The sequence below is a fragment of the Podarcis raffonei genome, chromosome 5 (assembly GCF_027172205.1).
Source record: "Podarcis raffonei isolate rPodRaf1 chromosome 5, rPodRaf1.pri, whole genome shotgun sequence".
Classification (NCBI taxonomy): Eukaryota; Metazoa; Chordata; class Lepidosauria; order Squamata; family Lacertidae; genus Podarcis; species Podarcis raffonei.
Window position 1 is genome coordinate 91,339,968 of NC_070606.1, and position 17,321 is coordinate 91,357,288.

Consider the following 17,321-nt stretch of genomic DNA (forward strand, 5'->3'; position numbering starts at 1 on the left):
CTGCCCCTTACCCATGTGCTTTCCGGAATACAAGGGCTACAGCTCCCACCATCTCCAATCACTGACCATGCTGGCTTACCTAAAACCCTTGAATCTTGATATGTCCCTCTTTCAACAAGCCTTCTGAAATCTTTATCCTGGCTGTTGCCTTGCTTTATGTTTTGGATTGATTTTTATGTACGTGCCATTCCAATTTTTATATTTATAATCATTTTTTAAACGTGTTTTTAAATGTATTTGCGATATGTGTTTATATTTTCAATGGCTTTGAGATGCCTCATGGGAAGCGATTCAGAAATGAAATGAAATAGATAAATAATGCTGCCCTCCTTGCATTGCGTGAAGGCAGCATTGACCTTTGCCTGGCAGGTTTAGTTTTTTAAATATTATATTATTTTTTCTAAAGCTTTCTGACACAGAACTAAGCAGCGTACTAGGTAGCTGGAGTTTTGTTCTGACTTTCCTTCTGTCTGCAGGGCAGTGGAGGGCATATGCGTATTGCCCAAAATAGCTTTCAGAATTCCCAGTATCTCCCTTCACCTCCTTGAAATCATTCTGTAGATGTGGGGAAATGTAAAGACAATCCCTGTAAGGTGTGTGGGTGCAGGCTGGTCCCTGTCCACTTAGTAGATGGGCAGGAGGAGTGTTACCTAAAACAACCATAACTAAACTAAAAAAAATAATCCTGCTATATTTCAAATTATGTGATGTCATTATGTACATTTGGAGTCACAAATGCATGACATTTCGTCTTTTTCTGGGGTTCTGGGGGTGCCTGAAGACTTGCTGCCACCTCCCACCTCACATAGAACATGCATACATTATCAAGCAGTGTTGTGAATTGCACCAGTTCATCCCCAGACTTCCCATGTGTACCTTTGGGCAAATAATTAAATCTGTCCTCTCCCAATGGGAATAGCTCTTTGGGTAACTGATACTGAGAAAGATGGGAAGGAGGATCGTAACAGTGGTACAGAGCGCCGTTTTTGTCACATGCAACAAAGCATTAATTACAAAGCGTCATGGCATATTTTATTCTGTTTTTTTAGCCTCAGCACAATGGCATCTCTCCTCGCATGTTCAAAGCTTTTGTAAGCAAAGGGCACCCTGAATTCTCCTCCAATCGGCAGCAAGATGCACAGGAGTTTCTCCTGCACCTTATACATCTCATAGAGGTGAGCAAGGGTTAGCCACTACTTGTCTTGTCTTTGCTTGTATCAGACAAAAATGGTATGTTAGTCTTGTACAGTATAGTAAGGTAAAGGGTAAAGGGACCCCTGACCATTAGGTCCAGTCGTGACCGACTCTGAGGTTGCGGCGCTCATCTTATTTTATTGGCCGAGGGAGCCGGCGTACAGCTTCCACGTCATGTGGCCTGCATGACTAAGGTGCTTCTGGTGAACCTGAGCAGCGCATGGAAACGCCGTTAAGCTTCCCACCGGAGCAGTACTTATTAATCTACTTGCACTTTGACGTGCTTTCGAACTGCTAGGTTGGCAGGAGCAGGGACCGAGCAACGGGAGCTCACCCCGTCGCGGGGATTCGAACCACCGACCTTCTGATCGGCAAGTCCTAGGCTCTCTGTGGTTTAACCCACAGCGCCACCCACTTCCTACTGTACAGTATAGTAGTTTTGGTGTAAAATGATTGATTGATTGGTGTGGTGTGGTACCAGAGGTGTACATGGCACCTTTGTAGATTTACGTTAGCAAAATAAGATGCGTCCTTGCCCCAAGGAGCTTACACTGGAAATCTGGCTGCTGCTGCTGCTGCTGTTAGATTTAATACACAGACTTCACCACCAGGTCCCAGGGTGAGCCACAGCAGTAGGGAAGACAATGGAGGAAAGGGAGATGATTCTTTGATTTTTACAAAATAATAATAATAATAATTAATTGCTGGGTTAGCAACTGATTCAGCGAAATCGGGACATTTCCTTTCAGATAAATCAATTGAGTGAATGGACGTGTAGTGCCTTATCATATTTTATCTTGAGGAGTTCCATGAAATAAATTAACAAAAATCAATTCATGAGTCTCTTAAGTATTGACATGGGAGATAAGTACTTATTGAAAGCTTTTTTTCTTGGACACTGACGACAAGGCCGCAGAAACTTTCACAGTTGTGCGCATAGAACATTGTAGTGCAGAAATAAAAGATTATTTCCCACCACCCAGTTGTGTCGGTACTACTTGATTGCAAAGTAGGGGTTGTAGTCAATGCGAGTCCTACTCAGAGTAGGCAAAGGCAAAGGGACCTCTGACCATTAGGTGCAGTCGTGACCGACTCTGGGGTTGTGGCGCTCATCTTGCTTTATTGGCCGAAGGAGCCGGCGTACAGCTTCTGGGTCATGTGGCCAGCATGACTAAGCCGCTTCTGGCAAACCAGAGCAGCGCACGGAAACGCGTTTACCTTCCCGCCAGAACGGTACCTATTCATCTACCTGCACTTTGTGCTTTCGAACTGTTAGGTTGGCAGGAGCAGGGACTGAGCAATGGGAGCTCACCCCGTCTTGGGGATTCGAACCGCCACCTTCTGATCGGCAAGTCCTAAGCTCTGTGGTTTAACTCACAGTGCCACCCGCGTCCCCTACTCAGAGTAGACCTGTTAAAATTAATGATCAGGATTAACTTGTGATGCTGAACTAGTTGGGCCATTGGCCTTGATCCAGCAGGCTCTTCTTATCATTTCTTCCTTTTGGAGTGTGAGAAATTTAAATTTCTGCCTGTCTTGTACTCTGTGTGATGCTTTTGAGACATAAAACATCCCCTAAAATGTAATCGGTATCAGTCATGACAATTGCAAGTTTTCAATATGGCTGTTGAAATTTCATGCTGAAGAGGTAGTATGTCAGTTTGGACTCTTAATGTCTTAGTGCTTCGAGTGTTAAAACTAAACTACTCTTCTTATGTTACTATGAGAGTATGGGAACAGCTTCAGTGTGGCTCCTTCCTAATATCAGCAACACTTCTGAATACCAGTTGCTTGAAACCACAGGAGGGGCGAGTGCTCTTGTGCTCATGTTCTGCTCCCTAGATTCCCACAGACATCTGGTTGGCCACTGTGAGAACAAGATGCTGGACTAGATAGGCCTTTGCCTTGATTCAGCAGGCTCTCCTTAGCTTCTTGTCAGCATCACCCCAGCTGAGAAACTAGGACAGCAAGGAGATGTACTTTGGATCTTCGCATGTGGCCTGGTTATTCTTGCGCTGTCATGATTGTCCAAGAGGTCTGACCTGTTTTCTCCCTTCAGAGGAACCCCATTGGTTCAGAAAACCCGACTGATGTCTTCCGGTTCTTGGTGGAGGAACGTACACAGTGCTGCCAGTCCAGGAAAGTCCGATATACCGAGAGGGTGGACTATCTCATGCAGTTGCCTGTAGCAATGGAAGCTGCAGTGAACAAAGGTTAGGCGGGAATTAGGCTACTTTGCATGTGTTGGTTTTTGCATCCTTCAGAAGAAACTTCTGGGTTCTGCTCAGTTTATTCATGCATCCATGTTATTTCAGCATCACAATAGCTTGCATGTGTGAATGAGCCATTACAGATTTAACCACCCTGTTTCCCCCGAAAATAAGACAGTGTCTTATATCAGTTTTTGCTCCCAAAGATGCGCTAGGCCTTATTTTCGGGGGATGCCTTAAATTATAGTGAGAGGAAAAACTGGAAGTAGGTCTTATTTTCGGGGGATGTCTTACTTTTGGGGAAACAGGGTAGATTTAACTACGCAAACAAAACTTTCCCTTTCTCCTGCCACTACCTCAGATTGTGTGTGTGTGTGTGAGTCTGAGGGGGGGGGGAGAGAAACCAGTTCATGCATCCAGCCTCTAGTCAAGTGATGTACACACATACATGTGTGATACAATCCTTAGTTTTACTGTAATGCAAAATACCTGAAATGCTGTCCTTTAAAATATCCTGAACCTCTGAGACCAGATGGATTAAGTGGAATACTTCATGATGATCAGTGGAAATTTGCACTTTGAGGGAACCTCTTCTGTGTTAGCTGAGATGGAATCCCAGAGTGTTAGAGGATTATTTTCAGGCATGGCACTAGTCAGGCCTGTTGGGCAACACTGCTGACCTGTTCAAAGTGACAGTTGAGTGCACCCAACGTTCCCCTTTGTTCTGTATATTGCATCATGGGGGAATGGTGACACAGGAAACATCCTTGTCTTGAGTCAGACTATTGGTCTATCCAGCTCAGAATTGTCCACGCTGACTGACCTCTGGGAAAAGGTCATAGCCCATCTCTAGCTTCTTCAGGTAAGGCTGGGAAAGACACCTACCTGGAACCAAGAGGGTTACTGCCCATCTGTGTAGACAAAACTGATTTTGTGTGGACTTGGTATGAGGCAGCTTACTATGTCTTCCTAACCAACTTCAACCTGAACTGTAAATCCTAGATATCAAAATAACAAACCATGCTTATAGTTAGTGAGGGGAGAAACTTGAGGGAGACTGCATGTGAGAATGCAGTATTTATTATCTGAGTGACTCACATAAGGCTGTCCATTCTCCACACACAATGGCCCTCTGTTGTTGCTTGTGTTCCTGGTTAGATGAATTGATTGCTTACGAATTGAAGAGGAGAGAAGCTGAAACTGCAAGGAGGCCCCTGCCGGAGCTTGTACGTGCCAAAATCCCTTTTAGTGCCTGTTTGCAGGCCTTTTCAGAACCAGATAATGTAGAAGACTTCTGGAGCAGTGCCCTTCAAGCCAAGTCTGCTGGAGTTAAGTGAGTGCAGTTTGTCCTATACATGGGTATGCATGTTAAGAGAGTGAGATGTCCTTAAGAAGCTTCAATCGCAGCCTCCTGAATGGCTTGGGGAATACAAATACAAACAGGATTAAGTTCAGGAACCTTTGTATCTGTGTTTGTGGGGACTGGCTTTTCCTTGCTTCCCATTGCCTCCAAATCCCCACTCCCAGCTACATAAGATGATTCCTCCTGGATCAGACCAGATTCCAGATTGCTTTTGAACAAATTAAAAAGTCACTGGTCCCAATACAGATCTTTCAGTCTCCTTCTATTCTTCCAGCATGAATCTGTTTTTGAGTGCAGCACTCTTTTGGTTTTGCATTCCCATGTTGCAGCTTCATTCACATGAAATTGCTTTTGTTTCCAGAACCTCTCGCTTTGCTTCATTTCCCGAGTACCTGGTAGTACAGATAAAGAAGTTCACTTTTGGCTTGGATTGGATACCTAAGAAGCTTGGTATGTGCTCTGAATATTCTGTTCTATATTCAGTTGTCCTGGGTTCTCCTGTAAGGTTTCCTGGGATTCCCTGAGAGCACAGAAACCATTGTTATGGAGAATCAGTCCCTACCTTTTTTTTGGTTTAGGACTAAAGCACTGGGTTTGGGGAGCTGAGTATGGGAGCGTGCTTTAATGTTCCTGTAACGTATTTGCTGTGCATCTATAGGCTTTTTTTGCCCTGCTGTGTTTGCAGATGTTTCCATAGACATGCCAGATCTTCTGGACATCAGTCACCTCCGTGCCACAGGCCTCCAACCAGGAGAGGAGGAGCTCCCAGATATCTCTCCGCCCATTATCATTCCTGATGACCCCAAAGGTACTGCCTGCTACCACGAGGATCTCTACTCCCCCACCATTCTCCACCACAACTGTTAGTTGAACTTCTTTTCTGTTCCTTTGTCACTTTTGCTCCCTACCTGTTCACATGGGACTTCTTCTGGGACGACAAACTCCAACATCTCCATGGCACATCCTTTGTACCGCAGCCATTGGGCGCTGGGCTTATGGGTGTGAGAGAAGTAGCCAGTTATAGAATTGAGGCCTGTTTCCTGGTTTAGTAAGTGGGATTCCATTCCTTGACAAAATTTTGCATGTTGTGCAGGCAGGAATTGAGACTGAGCTCTGAAGACCCAACCTGGAAGTAATATGAGGAGCAATCAATGGAGAATGGGGAGCCCAGGATCAAGGAAGCCTACTCAAGCATAGGCATTGGGGTAGTTCTGGTGGGCCACAAAGTACCTAGAAGATTGGGGACCTGATTTAGAGGAGATGCATAGATGTGGTCAGCCTGCAGGTGTGTGCACACACCTATGCAAAGAAGCAGGGGAAGGTGAGCTGAGCATAATTGGTTAGGCCAATGGCACAGATCCCCATGACCAGATCTGAAGCCCTAGTTCTATGGAAACAAGCACATCTAATGTCCCAACAAGGCCTTGACTCTATAGCAGTGATGGGATCTAGTGTTTGCACCCAACGCAGAACTGGCCAGCTTCCTCTCTCTCGCCATCCCAGTGCACACTCCCTCACTTTGCCTTCTTCACTTTCAGATGGCATGACGAACCATTTCATGGAGCGTATGTATTTCATTTCATTATGTTGGCTTTATTATTTTTTTAACGGCTGTTTTAGTGAACTTATTCGCTGCTGTACAGGGGCTCTTTGTCTGTAGAGAGATGCATGGAAGCTCTTCTCTTTGGGCTTTTAATTGTGCCATTGCTTTGAATGTCTTCCAACCTATTCTTAATGTTTGCTTGATTGTTTGGTGGAAGACGTGAAAAGTACCAGGGAAACATCAGAGACTGCTCTCCTGTGTTGGAATCTTCTTCATCTTTACTCCCTCACAATTGGTTCAAGGCTTGGGAATGCTAATTTTCTTTGGCATAATTCTTTGCTCCCACATTGGACGGAGCATCAGATTTATGTATTGCCATTGGAATAGCCTTGTTGGATCGAACCCATGAAACAGTCTTTTGCTTCCAACAGTAGCCAGCCAAATACTTCTGGAAAGCCTACAAATAGGGCATGATGACAACAGCTCTCCCTCGTTGTTTGTTTTGGCTTCCTAGTATTCAGAGGGTACTGGAGATTCCATTTGGCCATTGAGAGACATATTTTCTTTTTCTGCAAACGAACATCTTCTGACCCCAGGGCCCAGTTTGTCAGATGGGAATAAAGAGGGGCAGATTTAGCTTTTCAACAAATCCCCATTGAATTGAATCAAATCACCTTGGAATGTGCCTGAATATGGTGGTGGGAGAATTGCATAATTGATTGTTAAATTTTTTTTGGTTGATTTTTGGTATTTTATATAGGCTGCCCAATAACATTATTCAAGCAGTGATTCAAAACATAAATATTGCAGGTTTTTTTTTAAAGTCCTGAGAATTTTTTAAAAAACTTTACATCGTGTGAAAATAACCACAAGGAACATTCAAGGTGAGCCTCTCTGGGGAGGGGCACACCACAACCAGGACGCCCAATGCCAACATAACCCAGCAAGTAGAAATATAAAACATTAAACCTAACACTGATGGGTTGTGAAAAGCATTGTGGGACTGAGGAAGTGGGCAGGGTCAACGGGGGAGAGGCCCACAGGTGAGATGGGAAGGTTCTCTGGACTAGAGGTCCCCCGCTCTGCATTACATTGAAGACTTCCAGCCTTAGCTGTCTAGTAGACAGAGCATTGCTGTTGCACCTGGAATATTGGGGCTGTTTGCTTGACAGTTAATGGCTCACTTGAAGCTAATAGTATGGTCTTCATTCTGTATTCCCTATGCCAATTTGCTCAAGTGGCTGGCTTTTAGTGCTAAGGGCCAGAGTGTCCTAAGAAATGTCTGCTTCCAGCTGTGCAATAGATTATGGTTCCAAGACTATTGAAAGTTGCCCTCACTTTGCATTCTGCCTTACACACATACACCCCACAATGGAATTGCGGATTCCTGTGGACAATGAACCATAACACTGGCAATCCTGTCTGAGCTTAAATTGACTGAAGCTATTGCCTTCAGCTTACCCTTTTGCCAAACCTTAGTTGCAAATCTGTTGCTGAGGCTCCAGTAATGTATGTGAGTAAACCTTAAAATTTGGAGTAGCTGTGGTACAGAATAACCTGGGAAGCTAGCGTTGCTATCCCTCTGAAATGTTCCTTTGTCTCAGCATAGGGAATAGCAAACGCCTCAACTGATCTTTGTAGGCTCTCATAACCATTTATGTGCTTGCATCTCAGTAGTGCGTGTCCATATTTCTCCGAGTGATTTATGCTGTGTTATTCTTTAGAGCGAAACTGAGCCTGTGTAAATGCAAGATCATTGTAGAAAGTTGCCCAGATGTTCAGTTGTCTGCTGGTCTTAGCAAGTATAAAATTGAATGTGACATCCTATGCACACTAATGTGTGCACGTTCCATGCACACTAATTCTAGGGTTGTGTGTTCTGGACAAGATTTTTTTTTAAAAGCTTGAACGTTACAATTTGAATAAATTAACACAAGAGCAGATCTGCTAAGCATGCAAAGTGTGTGAGAATTAAAAGGCATTTTCAGCATTTGGAAACCTCAAAAACAGGACCGGGCTCAGAAATGGAAAAAAGATGAGTGATTAATATTAGAGGTGAGAGTAAGGATGGTGGCAGCGATGGGAAGGGATATAGAGCTGTAAAGTTAACCGTCTTTCTCTTTTTACTGGATAGTTGGAGTTTCCAACAGATGCTGCCTCAACCTTTTTATTACAATTATGAGGGCCAGAAAGGTTTTGAAAAGGGCAGCAAATGGCAGGTTCCCAATTCTATGAAAACTGCACATTTTGTGCCACAGTTGAAACACAAAGCCCTGTCCATTGATGGTGTAGGATGGTGTTTTGCTTCGCTCTTGTTTTGTTTGACAGCTTCTCACATTGGGAATGTCCTCTCTCTCTCTTTCAGCTCCAGATATTGATGAATCCTCAGTGATGCAGCTAGCTGAGATGGGTTTTCCACTGGAAGCATGCCGTAAAGCTGTCTACTATACAGGCAACATGGGTGCTGAGGTGGCTTTCAACTGGATCATTGCCCACATGGAAGAACCAGGTCTGTAATCTGATTGGGTGCGCATATGTCTGCAATAGACATCGCCATGCCCGCTAAGACAGTTCTGTGCTCTCTATGCTTCCTTTTAATTGGCTAGCACTGCAATTCTTATTGCATGATATACACGATTTAGTACAACGAAAACAAAATGTGTACACTTGTAAATTCTCTAATATATTTGAAATCAAATGAACACACATCTGTCAATCTTTGAAAGTCTGTAGAAGTATAATAAGTCTATAGTTGAAACAAAGTAATAGATGCTATCCTGCGGTAAAACTTTTTTAGGCGTTCATGGTGCCGAAGTAGTAAGTGAATAACAACGGAGGACAGTGATCCCGGATAATCTGACTGTTTCGCTGGAATCTTCAGCACAACTGCGAAAGAATTCAAATATGAAACAATGACCTGTGTATATGAAAACTATATAAACTTCACACAGAATTGCAGTGCTATCTAGTATACTGGTCTTCGTGTTTGTATTCACTGATATTGTTTGTTGTGTTAAGTGTGCAACACAGGGGTTTGTTGTTTTGTATTCCTTTAAATTGGAAGCAATCCACAGACAGCTTCACCAGCTTCCTTCACTGTTCCATCCTAGATTAGCCTATCATTGCAGAATCATGGGTGTGGGGTGGACTTTGCGGGTATCTAGTCATTTGCTTCCTGCCTTGCAAATACATCTGTGTGAACATAAGTGGAGACCTGTTTGATCAGACCCAAACATCAAAGTTTCTGCTTCCTCCCCATGGAGCCCACAAGCAAGGCATAAAAGGAACAACCCTCTCTTGTTGTTGCTGTCCGGTGACTGGAACTCAGCTCCTCCTGGTTTAAGAATAGGCACTCAATTTGTTTGCATAGATTTGAATATTTGCCGCTTATGTTCCAGATTTTGCAGAGCCCTTAGCCATCCCTGGTTACGGAGGAGCCACTTTTCCTGGGGCAGGTGGAGCAGCAGTTGTTGGGCTGGATAACCAGCCCCCAGAAGAAATGGTTGCCATTATTACCTCTATGGGCTTTCAGCGGAATATAGCTTTCCATGCGCTACGGGCAACAGTGAGTCGTCCGGCAAATTATTTGGGGTCTATTTTTAGCACAGATGCAAACGTCCTCCACTTCCTCATCAAATATGACTTTCAAAAGCTGGTATGGTAAATTAATGTCATTATCCAAAGCAGAACAGGCCCTTTTGCTGCCATTAGCAGTGGCAGCAGGACATTTGACAAAGGAAGACCTTGCACTCCTTTTCCTTTGGGGAATTAAGTTTATGCGGCATCCTGTTCATAGGTACTGGTCAGGGGGAAATCTTGGCTGCAAAATCTTCTTTGCCAATAGCTTATTGAGGGTTGGGAAGCAGCTTTAGGAAGACAGGCTTGAGGCTTTTAAAGAGAATGCAGCTCTTTGACCAATACTCAGAACTTCTCTGTTTGAGGTGCCTATTTATTGTTTCAATAGCACAGCCTTCCTCAACTTGGTACCCTGTCATTCTTTGTTGCAACGGATGCTTGCCTGTCTTTCAGAGATGCTCATCTTGTGGCGACTCCTCACTGAGGAGCCCCAGTCTCTGGGTTCCCTGGAACTCATGCTAAAAGTTAGTACACTAGCCAGCAGGTTGATGCAAAAGGCATTCTCACCTGGTGAGGATGGGAAAGAGCTGGAGTGGAAAATTCAGAAATGTGCAGTTTGAGTAACAGTGAACTGAATAAGAGGCTTATAGAATCGTAAGGACAAAGTTCTTTGGGCCTGAGATTGATGGGCATGAGCTGACATAATTAGATGAATGACATGGATAAAGTAGGCTGTAGCTTGCAAAAGCTGATGCTGAATTAAGTTAGCTTGCATTTTTTATTACTGCTGCAGCAGCAGCCTGAAGGCTCCATTCATTTGTTGCCCTTCCTGGCATCATAATATTTGTAACACTTGCTCTTCCCATCGGTTAAGATTGTCCAGCTAGGGGAGGGTATCCTTAGTTTGGTACCAGACCAACACAATCTGTCCAGACTATGTGGGTGGAAGTTAAACATGACATAGGAGCAAATACGGGATTATGGCAACCACATTGCACAGCCTAATACAGCTGCTCTGCTGAACTGAAGGAGACTCTGTTGAGGTTGTCACTGTCCATGGTGCTTAAATCAAACTCTGTGAGCTTCAGACACGTAAAGAAGAAGAAGCCTCTCTGCTGCAGTGGGAATATTTCCATTTGCAGCAGGTTTTGTGCCTCCACCTTTTCTTTGTGTTTCCCATACAAAGGGAACAATGCAGCAACAGGTTTTTTATTTTTGGGAAAAGGCACCCAAACCACAATGGTTGTACAGATGCTGATGGCTGTTGGCTATTTTATCTTCCTATTGGTTGGCAGAATAATAACCTGGAGCATGCATTAGACTGGATCTTCAGTCACCCAGAGCCAGAGGAGGAGAACGAAACGACTTCTGAAACCATGGACCTAGAGAACCATGTGAATGCCAACATCCTTGCAGAATCTGATCCAGAAGGACCCAGGATCAAAGATGGCTCTGGGCGTAAGTTTCCCATAGACACTTTGCTTTGGTTGTTCATATCTCATTCCTCTTTCCCAAATGTATTTGCTGCGGCTATCAATCGTTTCTCCACTATCAATGTAAATGGTGATATACAACCATGTACAAAATGCACAATTATCAGTCAGTCTTAAAATGACAAATACCAAAATCAATTCACTGAAACTGCCAACACATGTTCATGGCTAAAGATCAACAGTAGCAGTATTAAAACCCCAAACCCTCTCAAGATACCCTGAAATGCCTGTCAGAACAGCTAAGTTTTGTCCAACCTCGTAAAGGTCAGCAAGGAAGGATAGGTTCATTTGTCTATTTTATTCGACAAGTGGGGTTATTTTGTGCTGCCTGAGTAAGACCAAAAAAAAATGCAGAAAAGTCATATTTAGTCTTTTTTAAGAATTCTAATTATGGCAAACTAAAAACCCTAAATCAGCAAGTTGGCTTTTGATTTCTACAGACCTCTTCCTGATGCAAAAAGGGAAAGAAAAAGGGAAAGAAACATTTTCATAAGCACACCTGCAAATGTACAATATTCGTTGTAACGATGCCCTCATTAAGGAGCCAGGATTCACTGCAGGCCCCCTGTTGAATGTATGCTTGATGGCAAACCTGGGCTTATTACTGTGTAATGTGCGAAACAACTCTTTGGTGTGCAGCAGTCCTCAGGTTTAGCCCCGGGCAACTCTCATTAAAGTGACTCTGGTGGCAAGGCTGCCTTTGTTTTAAGATCCCATAGCCCTAGTTAGACTAGATAGTGCAAGCTGTGTGGACTATTGATTTGAAGCAGCTTTTGATACAGGTGCCCAGAGGGGGCAGACATTTCTCTGTGCTGCTTGGACACATTTAGACTCACGTTTTCTCCTCTTTTTTATATCTGCCTGTAACAAAAGATAATCTGCTTCGTTTTTTACCTTGATGGTCACAGTGATCCTTGCAGGGGGGAAAATCTAAAACCAGCCACAGGGTGGAGCTGTTAGACAGCAGTTGAAGAGTACTGAGCAGAAAGAAGTACCGTATTTTTCGCTCTATAACACGCACCCGACCATAACACGCACGTAGTTTTTAGAGGAGGAAAGTCCGTAGGCATGCCACCCATAGGCATTTCCTCCATAACACGCACAGACATTTCCCCTTACTTTCTAGGAGGAAAAAAGTGAGTGTTATGGTGCAAAAAATACAGTAGACCACAGTCACCTTAGAAAGCCTGGAAGTAGCAAATAGTTCTTGGCTCTTTTTCTCACAAGGTTTTTGCGTGGCCATGTGAATAATCAGAATATAAAAGTGCATTTTGGGGCATCATTATAATCATTTGGTTGGAGCGCAGTGGTGATAACGCCAATGTTGCAGGTTCTATCAGTTTAAAATATATTCAGAAAAACAAGCAATAAAATATAATATCAAACATTTGAACAATTTCTCATTAATTCAAAATACTATTAATCCCAGCAGACATCTATAATCCAGGGAAGGTTAAGTGTGGCTGAGATTGTGATATGGCTCCTCTTTGCGCACGACAAAGTATCAAAACATATGGTAGATAATCTCATATAACAGTTGCTACGCCAGCTCCATTACATTACAGTTTGTTTCTCTGCACAAGCATGGGGTGTAGAGGGGACAGAGAGACCATGCCCAGTTTTTACTTCCGGGTGTGTGTTTACATTAAGAGAAGAACATGAGAGACTATCTACATGCATGTTCCGTGCTATTTTCTAGATGTCTGTTTCACTTAAAAATGGATTTCTTGGGTGGGGGGGAAACAGACAAGCATAGTATGTCCCCCTGAATCCCCTGAGGGAGGGGAAGGTTCAAAATATGATGAGTGAACGAATGGATAACTAACATGATGCTTGCAAGATGCGACTGCTGGACTTGGCTTATTAAGGACATCTCTTCACATCCCTGCTTCTCATATTTGGTATTTTCCTTGCACAGGATATGAACTTTTTGGGTTCATCAGTCACATGGGAACATCTACAATGAGTGGCCATTATGTTTGTCATCTCAAAAAGGAGGGAAGGTGAGTAGGTGGAACTGTTAGATAATATAAAATTAGTAAAACTACCAGGTTTGAACAAAGCTCAAAGGGAGCTTGGCACTTTGGTCCTAACCACTTTGTCGTGGAAGCAAACTCCACTGAAAGGACTGGAGCTACCTGATCTCTTTCTCCTCCTTTCCACCTGCCTCAATCCAATCATGCTCTTGTCTCCTAAGCTCTACTATTCCCCCTCACATTCTGTCCTTTCTGGCAAGATTCACCTGCCTTTATGTTGGGCCCATGCTTATTGCTTCTGTCCAAATTCTGACATGGACTCCAATCTGAACGTGGCTTTAATCCTGCCCATGAAATACAGCATGTGCCAGCAGATCCCTGGATGCAGTCTGCAACCCCCAGTTTACAGCAGAAAAAGAATCCTAAGATTTTCAGCAAATGATATTAAAAAGACCAAGAGGTATCCAGGTTGGGCAGTAAATTCCTTTGCTCTTTGAGAACTCTCCAGGCTAATAATCCAGACAAAAGGATGCTGGGTAAGGGTAGGATTCTGACCTATGTGGAGCCCCCCAGGATTGGGCATTAAGCCTGATTTCTCAATACACTCATTGCCTTTTTCTTTTTCCTCCCATCTCTTTGTTTCAGGTGGGTGATCTACAATGACCTCAAAGTCTGTGCCTCTGAGCGACCACCCAGGGAGTTGGGGTATATTTACTTTTACCGCAGGATACCAAGTTAGGCCTTAGTAAACGCCCCTTGGCCTTAAGAAGCCATAAGCCTTTTTATTCTGCCAAAAAGTCGTTTCAAACAAGCAAAGCCTTTGGACTGCCAAAAGGAGCAAAAAGGAAAACATTTGGGTACTATTTATAGCTTAAAATCAGGATCAGTCATTTGATGCCTTCTTAACACTGTAGTGGAGGAATTTCTGTTGGGTCACAGCGCGTTCTAGGATTTTGAAAAAAAAAATGTATACACTTTGTGGCGACCTCAAGGCTGTTCTGATCACTAGCCGAGATTGCAGCAAGCAACTGGAGAACACGAGACTGCTCTCAAACTCTGAAACACCCACCTTCTTGCCTCGCAAGTCAGTTTCGACCCTCAACAACTGTTATGGAATCAGTGATGGTAGCCAAGCCACTGCCTTTGACTGGAGAGTTTACCACCACCCTGAAGGGAATGTTTAGTGGAAGATCTGTTTTTCCTCCTCGGTTATTCATGCTTTTGCATATACTGTAAAGGGAATCCACTCCATGGGTCCCCATGACAAGTATTCCCATTGTTCTTCTTAATGTTTACAGGGGCTCACCTTGTGACTAGCTCTTGCCCCACCTTCTTCCCCTGCCCCGGCAACCAAAGGAACTAGAGTTGCTAGGGCGACAGGATGGGGGAGAGTCACATGGTGAGGACATGCAAATGTTTGTGGATCGGTTGGGAATCCTTTACCACAGAAGAAGACCTCATCAGGGTCGTAAAATGTACTGGACCCGAAGTCATTCTGCTTTGATTTCCCTTCCACTTTTATGCTGCTCTAGTATTCCCCACAAAATATTTTAAAGATAGGGACCCTTTATGGAGAAGCTAAAATATATAACTTTCCCTGGCAATGACGCTCCCTAGAGGAACCGTGTCTAGCAAATATGCAGACAGCCCTTTTCCTCTGGCATAGCTTGTTTAATTATTTAAAATTTCTTCCCATGAAATAGCCTGCTGATGGATTGATTTTTTTCCCCATTTAAAAACCATCATATTGACTTGTCAGCAGTTTGCAATGGAGCCAAGTATCCCTTTCTAAAAAACCTCCCCACTGCCTCCAATGTCTTCTTTTCAGTTTCACACTATTTTCACTGTGCTATTTTATGGCTTTACAAGTGTAAAAGGGGTGTGTGTGTATTTTTGTTTGTTTGTTTGTTTCAATTCATTGTGTGAACTCATGGGCCTGGTAAGTTCTTTTTTATTACTTTTTTGCCTTTGTTGAACTACTGGGTTGTTAGGGAATTTGCAATGGCAAATAAAGTGGTGCCTACTGATTTAGGTCAAGCAAATGCAGCTGTCACCATAGAAAACAGCAGACAAACCTGTATCAAGTATAAATCTTCAGTAAATGACATACTACTTGCGCAGAAGTTCAGGAGACATTACAGTGTGTGTGTGTGTGTGTGTGTGTGTGTGTGTTTGTGTGTGCATGTGTATACATGCACATACACAGAGTTTCTTTATGGAAAGATCGGTGTTGCTGCTATTTATGCTTGGAGCCAGCATCATTTGAGGCACTAGTGATGCAGCTTAAGACCTTGTAGCTCAGCTTAGATTCTACAAATCAACAGCCACAAAAGGCAGAAAGAGGCTTTCGAGCCCAGCAACACTGCGAGTGGTGAATCCAAAGCCTATATCTTGGGGTCTATTCTACCACCACCACTTTACAGCACTGCTACAGGCATGTTAGAATGCTGATCTGTCTCGCAACCTAGTCCCAGGCTACCTTCAATTACAGCTTCTCAAGTCACTATGAATGTACCACAAAATTTGCTGGCTGATCTGCTGTTATTTGCTGTTACCTTAGAATGTGTCACTGGGGGAATATTTGTCTAATTCTGATGATTTCTGCAGAGTCTGGATTTGTCACGATGTGCTTATTTAAACAAGGTCTCCTGTGCCTGCGAAAATTCAGCAAAGTGGTCTTTCCTCCACCTTGTGGACGTATAAGGGCTAGTTCAAAGCAGGCGAGATCTGCTATGCCAGCATCCTGTATCTAAGTGTAAATAATGGGAACTCTCAGTGTGTTCCTTCTTGAATCTGGGAGCCAATCAGATTTCCCAGAAGCAAACTTGTTAACCTATCTGCCTGTATAGAGACTCTGCTCTAAAATAGCTCTCTCTCTCTCTCTGTGAATATTTATATATGAGAGTGAGAGATGAATGCATGCAAAGCACAGTATCCAAACCCAAAGAACAACAGCCGAGAACATGGGTAGTCAAACTAAGGCCCAGGGGCCGGATGCGGCCCAATCGCCTTCTCAATGCGGCCCGCAGACGGTCTGGGAATCAGTGTGTTTTTACATGAGTAGAATGTGTCCTTTTATTTAAAATTCATCTCTGGGTTATTTGTAGGGCATAGGAATTCATTCATTTCCCCCCCTTCAAAATATAGTCCACCCCCCCCCCACAATGTCTGAGGGACAGTGGACCGGCTCCCTGCTGAAAAAGTTTGCTGACCCCTGGCCAAGAAGCTCAGGCATTGGTGCTTAAGGTATTATCTGGCTCTTTACTATCAAACATTTGCTCCCTGCTTCTCCTTTTGGAATGTTCTTTAGCACAAAGCTCCACACACATTTGTGTGCATATGCACGAGACAATTTAAAAAAGCAGGGTAGAAAAACTTGACAGAACATCATTCAATGGTAGTTGAGATATGGGGGTGGGGTTTGAGGGGGGAGCTGCATTTTCCTCCAACTTCTCAACTTCTCCCTCACACAGGCTATGTTTGGGGTCAGTAAATAGGCTTGTATATCTTGGTGGAATTTGAATCTTGGATGCAGATAAACTCTGGATGCAACCTACCAGGTCTTCCTCATGAGCCCTGTTGAAATGAAATGGGATCAAAAGCACAGATGATTATTATTAAATTTGTGTACCACCCTTCATTCGAAGATCACAGGGCGGTTCACAGCTTAAATTCATTTAACAGAGCTTGCAGAGAGAGGATTTTGGTGGATGGTTCCATCATTTTACATCCGGGCCTGTGCACATAAAGGTTGTGGGCCAACCCAATTTAGCTTCTTGCTGTGTAATTACTAAAGTGGGGAGTGCCGACAATGAAATAGCTACATGCATGACTCTGGAGGATGAAGGCAAGACTTTGGTTGTAAAAGCACCTCCTCCTCAGTCCATTGGCATTTGAGCTAGGATGAAAGGGCAGTTCGTTCAGCATGGCAAGTACATGGTTATTAGTGATGGACAGCTGAGGGCA

At 43.6% G+C, this 17,321-nt stretch overlaps 1 protein-coding gene across 4 annotated transcripts in view; it reads left to right on the top strand.

The window, feature by feature from the left end:
* Positions 1-14,555, top strand: part of USP13 (ubiquitin specific peptidase 13) — a 66,623-nt gene extending 52,068 nt beyond the window's left edge. Inside the window, exons 11-21 of one of the 4 annotated variants that reach the window (XM_053390607.1) lie at positions 1,050-1,175; positions 3,254-3,407; positions 4,563-4,737; positions 5,129-5,217; positions 5,453-5,629; positions 6,306-6,332; positions 8,676-8,819; positions 9,709-9,875; positions 11,182-11,344; positions 13,298-13,382; positions 14,001-14,555. In XM_053390607.1, the coding sequence (XP_053246582.1) occupies positions 1,050-1,175; positions 3,254-3,407; positions 4,563-4,737; positions 5,129-5,217; positions 5,453-5,629; positions 6,306-6,332; positions 8,676-8,819; positions 9,709-9,875; positions 11,182-11,344; positions 13,298-13,382; positions 14,001-14,094 (1,401 nt within the window). In that variant the 3' untranslated portion in view covers positions 14,095-14,555. The remainder of the gene's footprint in view (positions 1-1,049; positions 1,176-3,253; positions 3,408-4,562; positions 4,738-5,128; positions 5,218-5,452; positions 5,630-6,305; positions 6,333-8,675; positions 8,820-9,708; positions 9,876-11,181; positions 11,345-13,297; positions 13,383-14,000) is intronic. The other 3 variants (XM_053390610.1, XM_053390608.1, XM_053390611.1) reach the window with 3 other exon arrangements.
* The last annotated feature ends 2,766 nt before the right edge of the window (positions 14,556-17,321 follow it).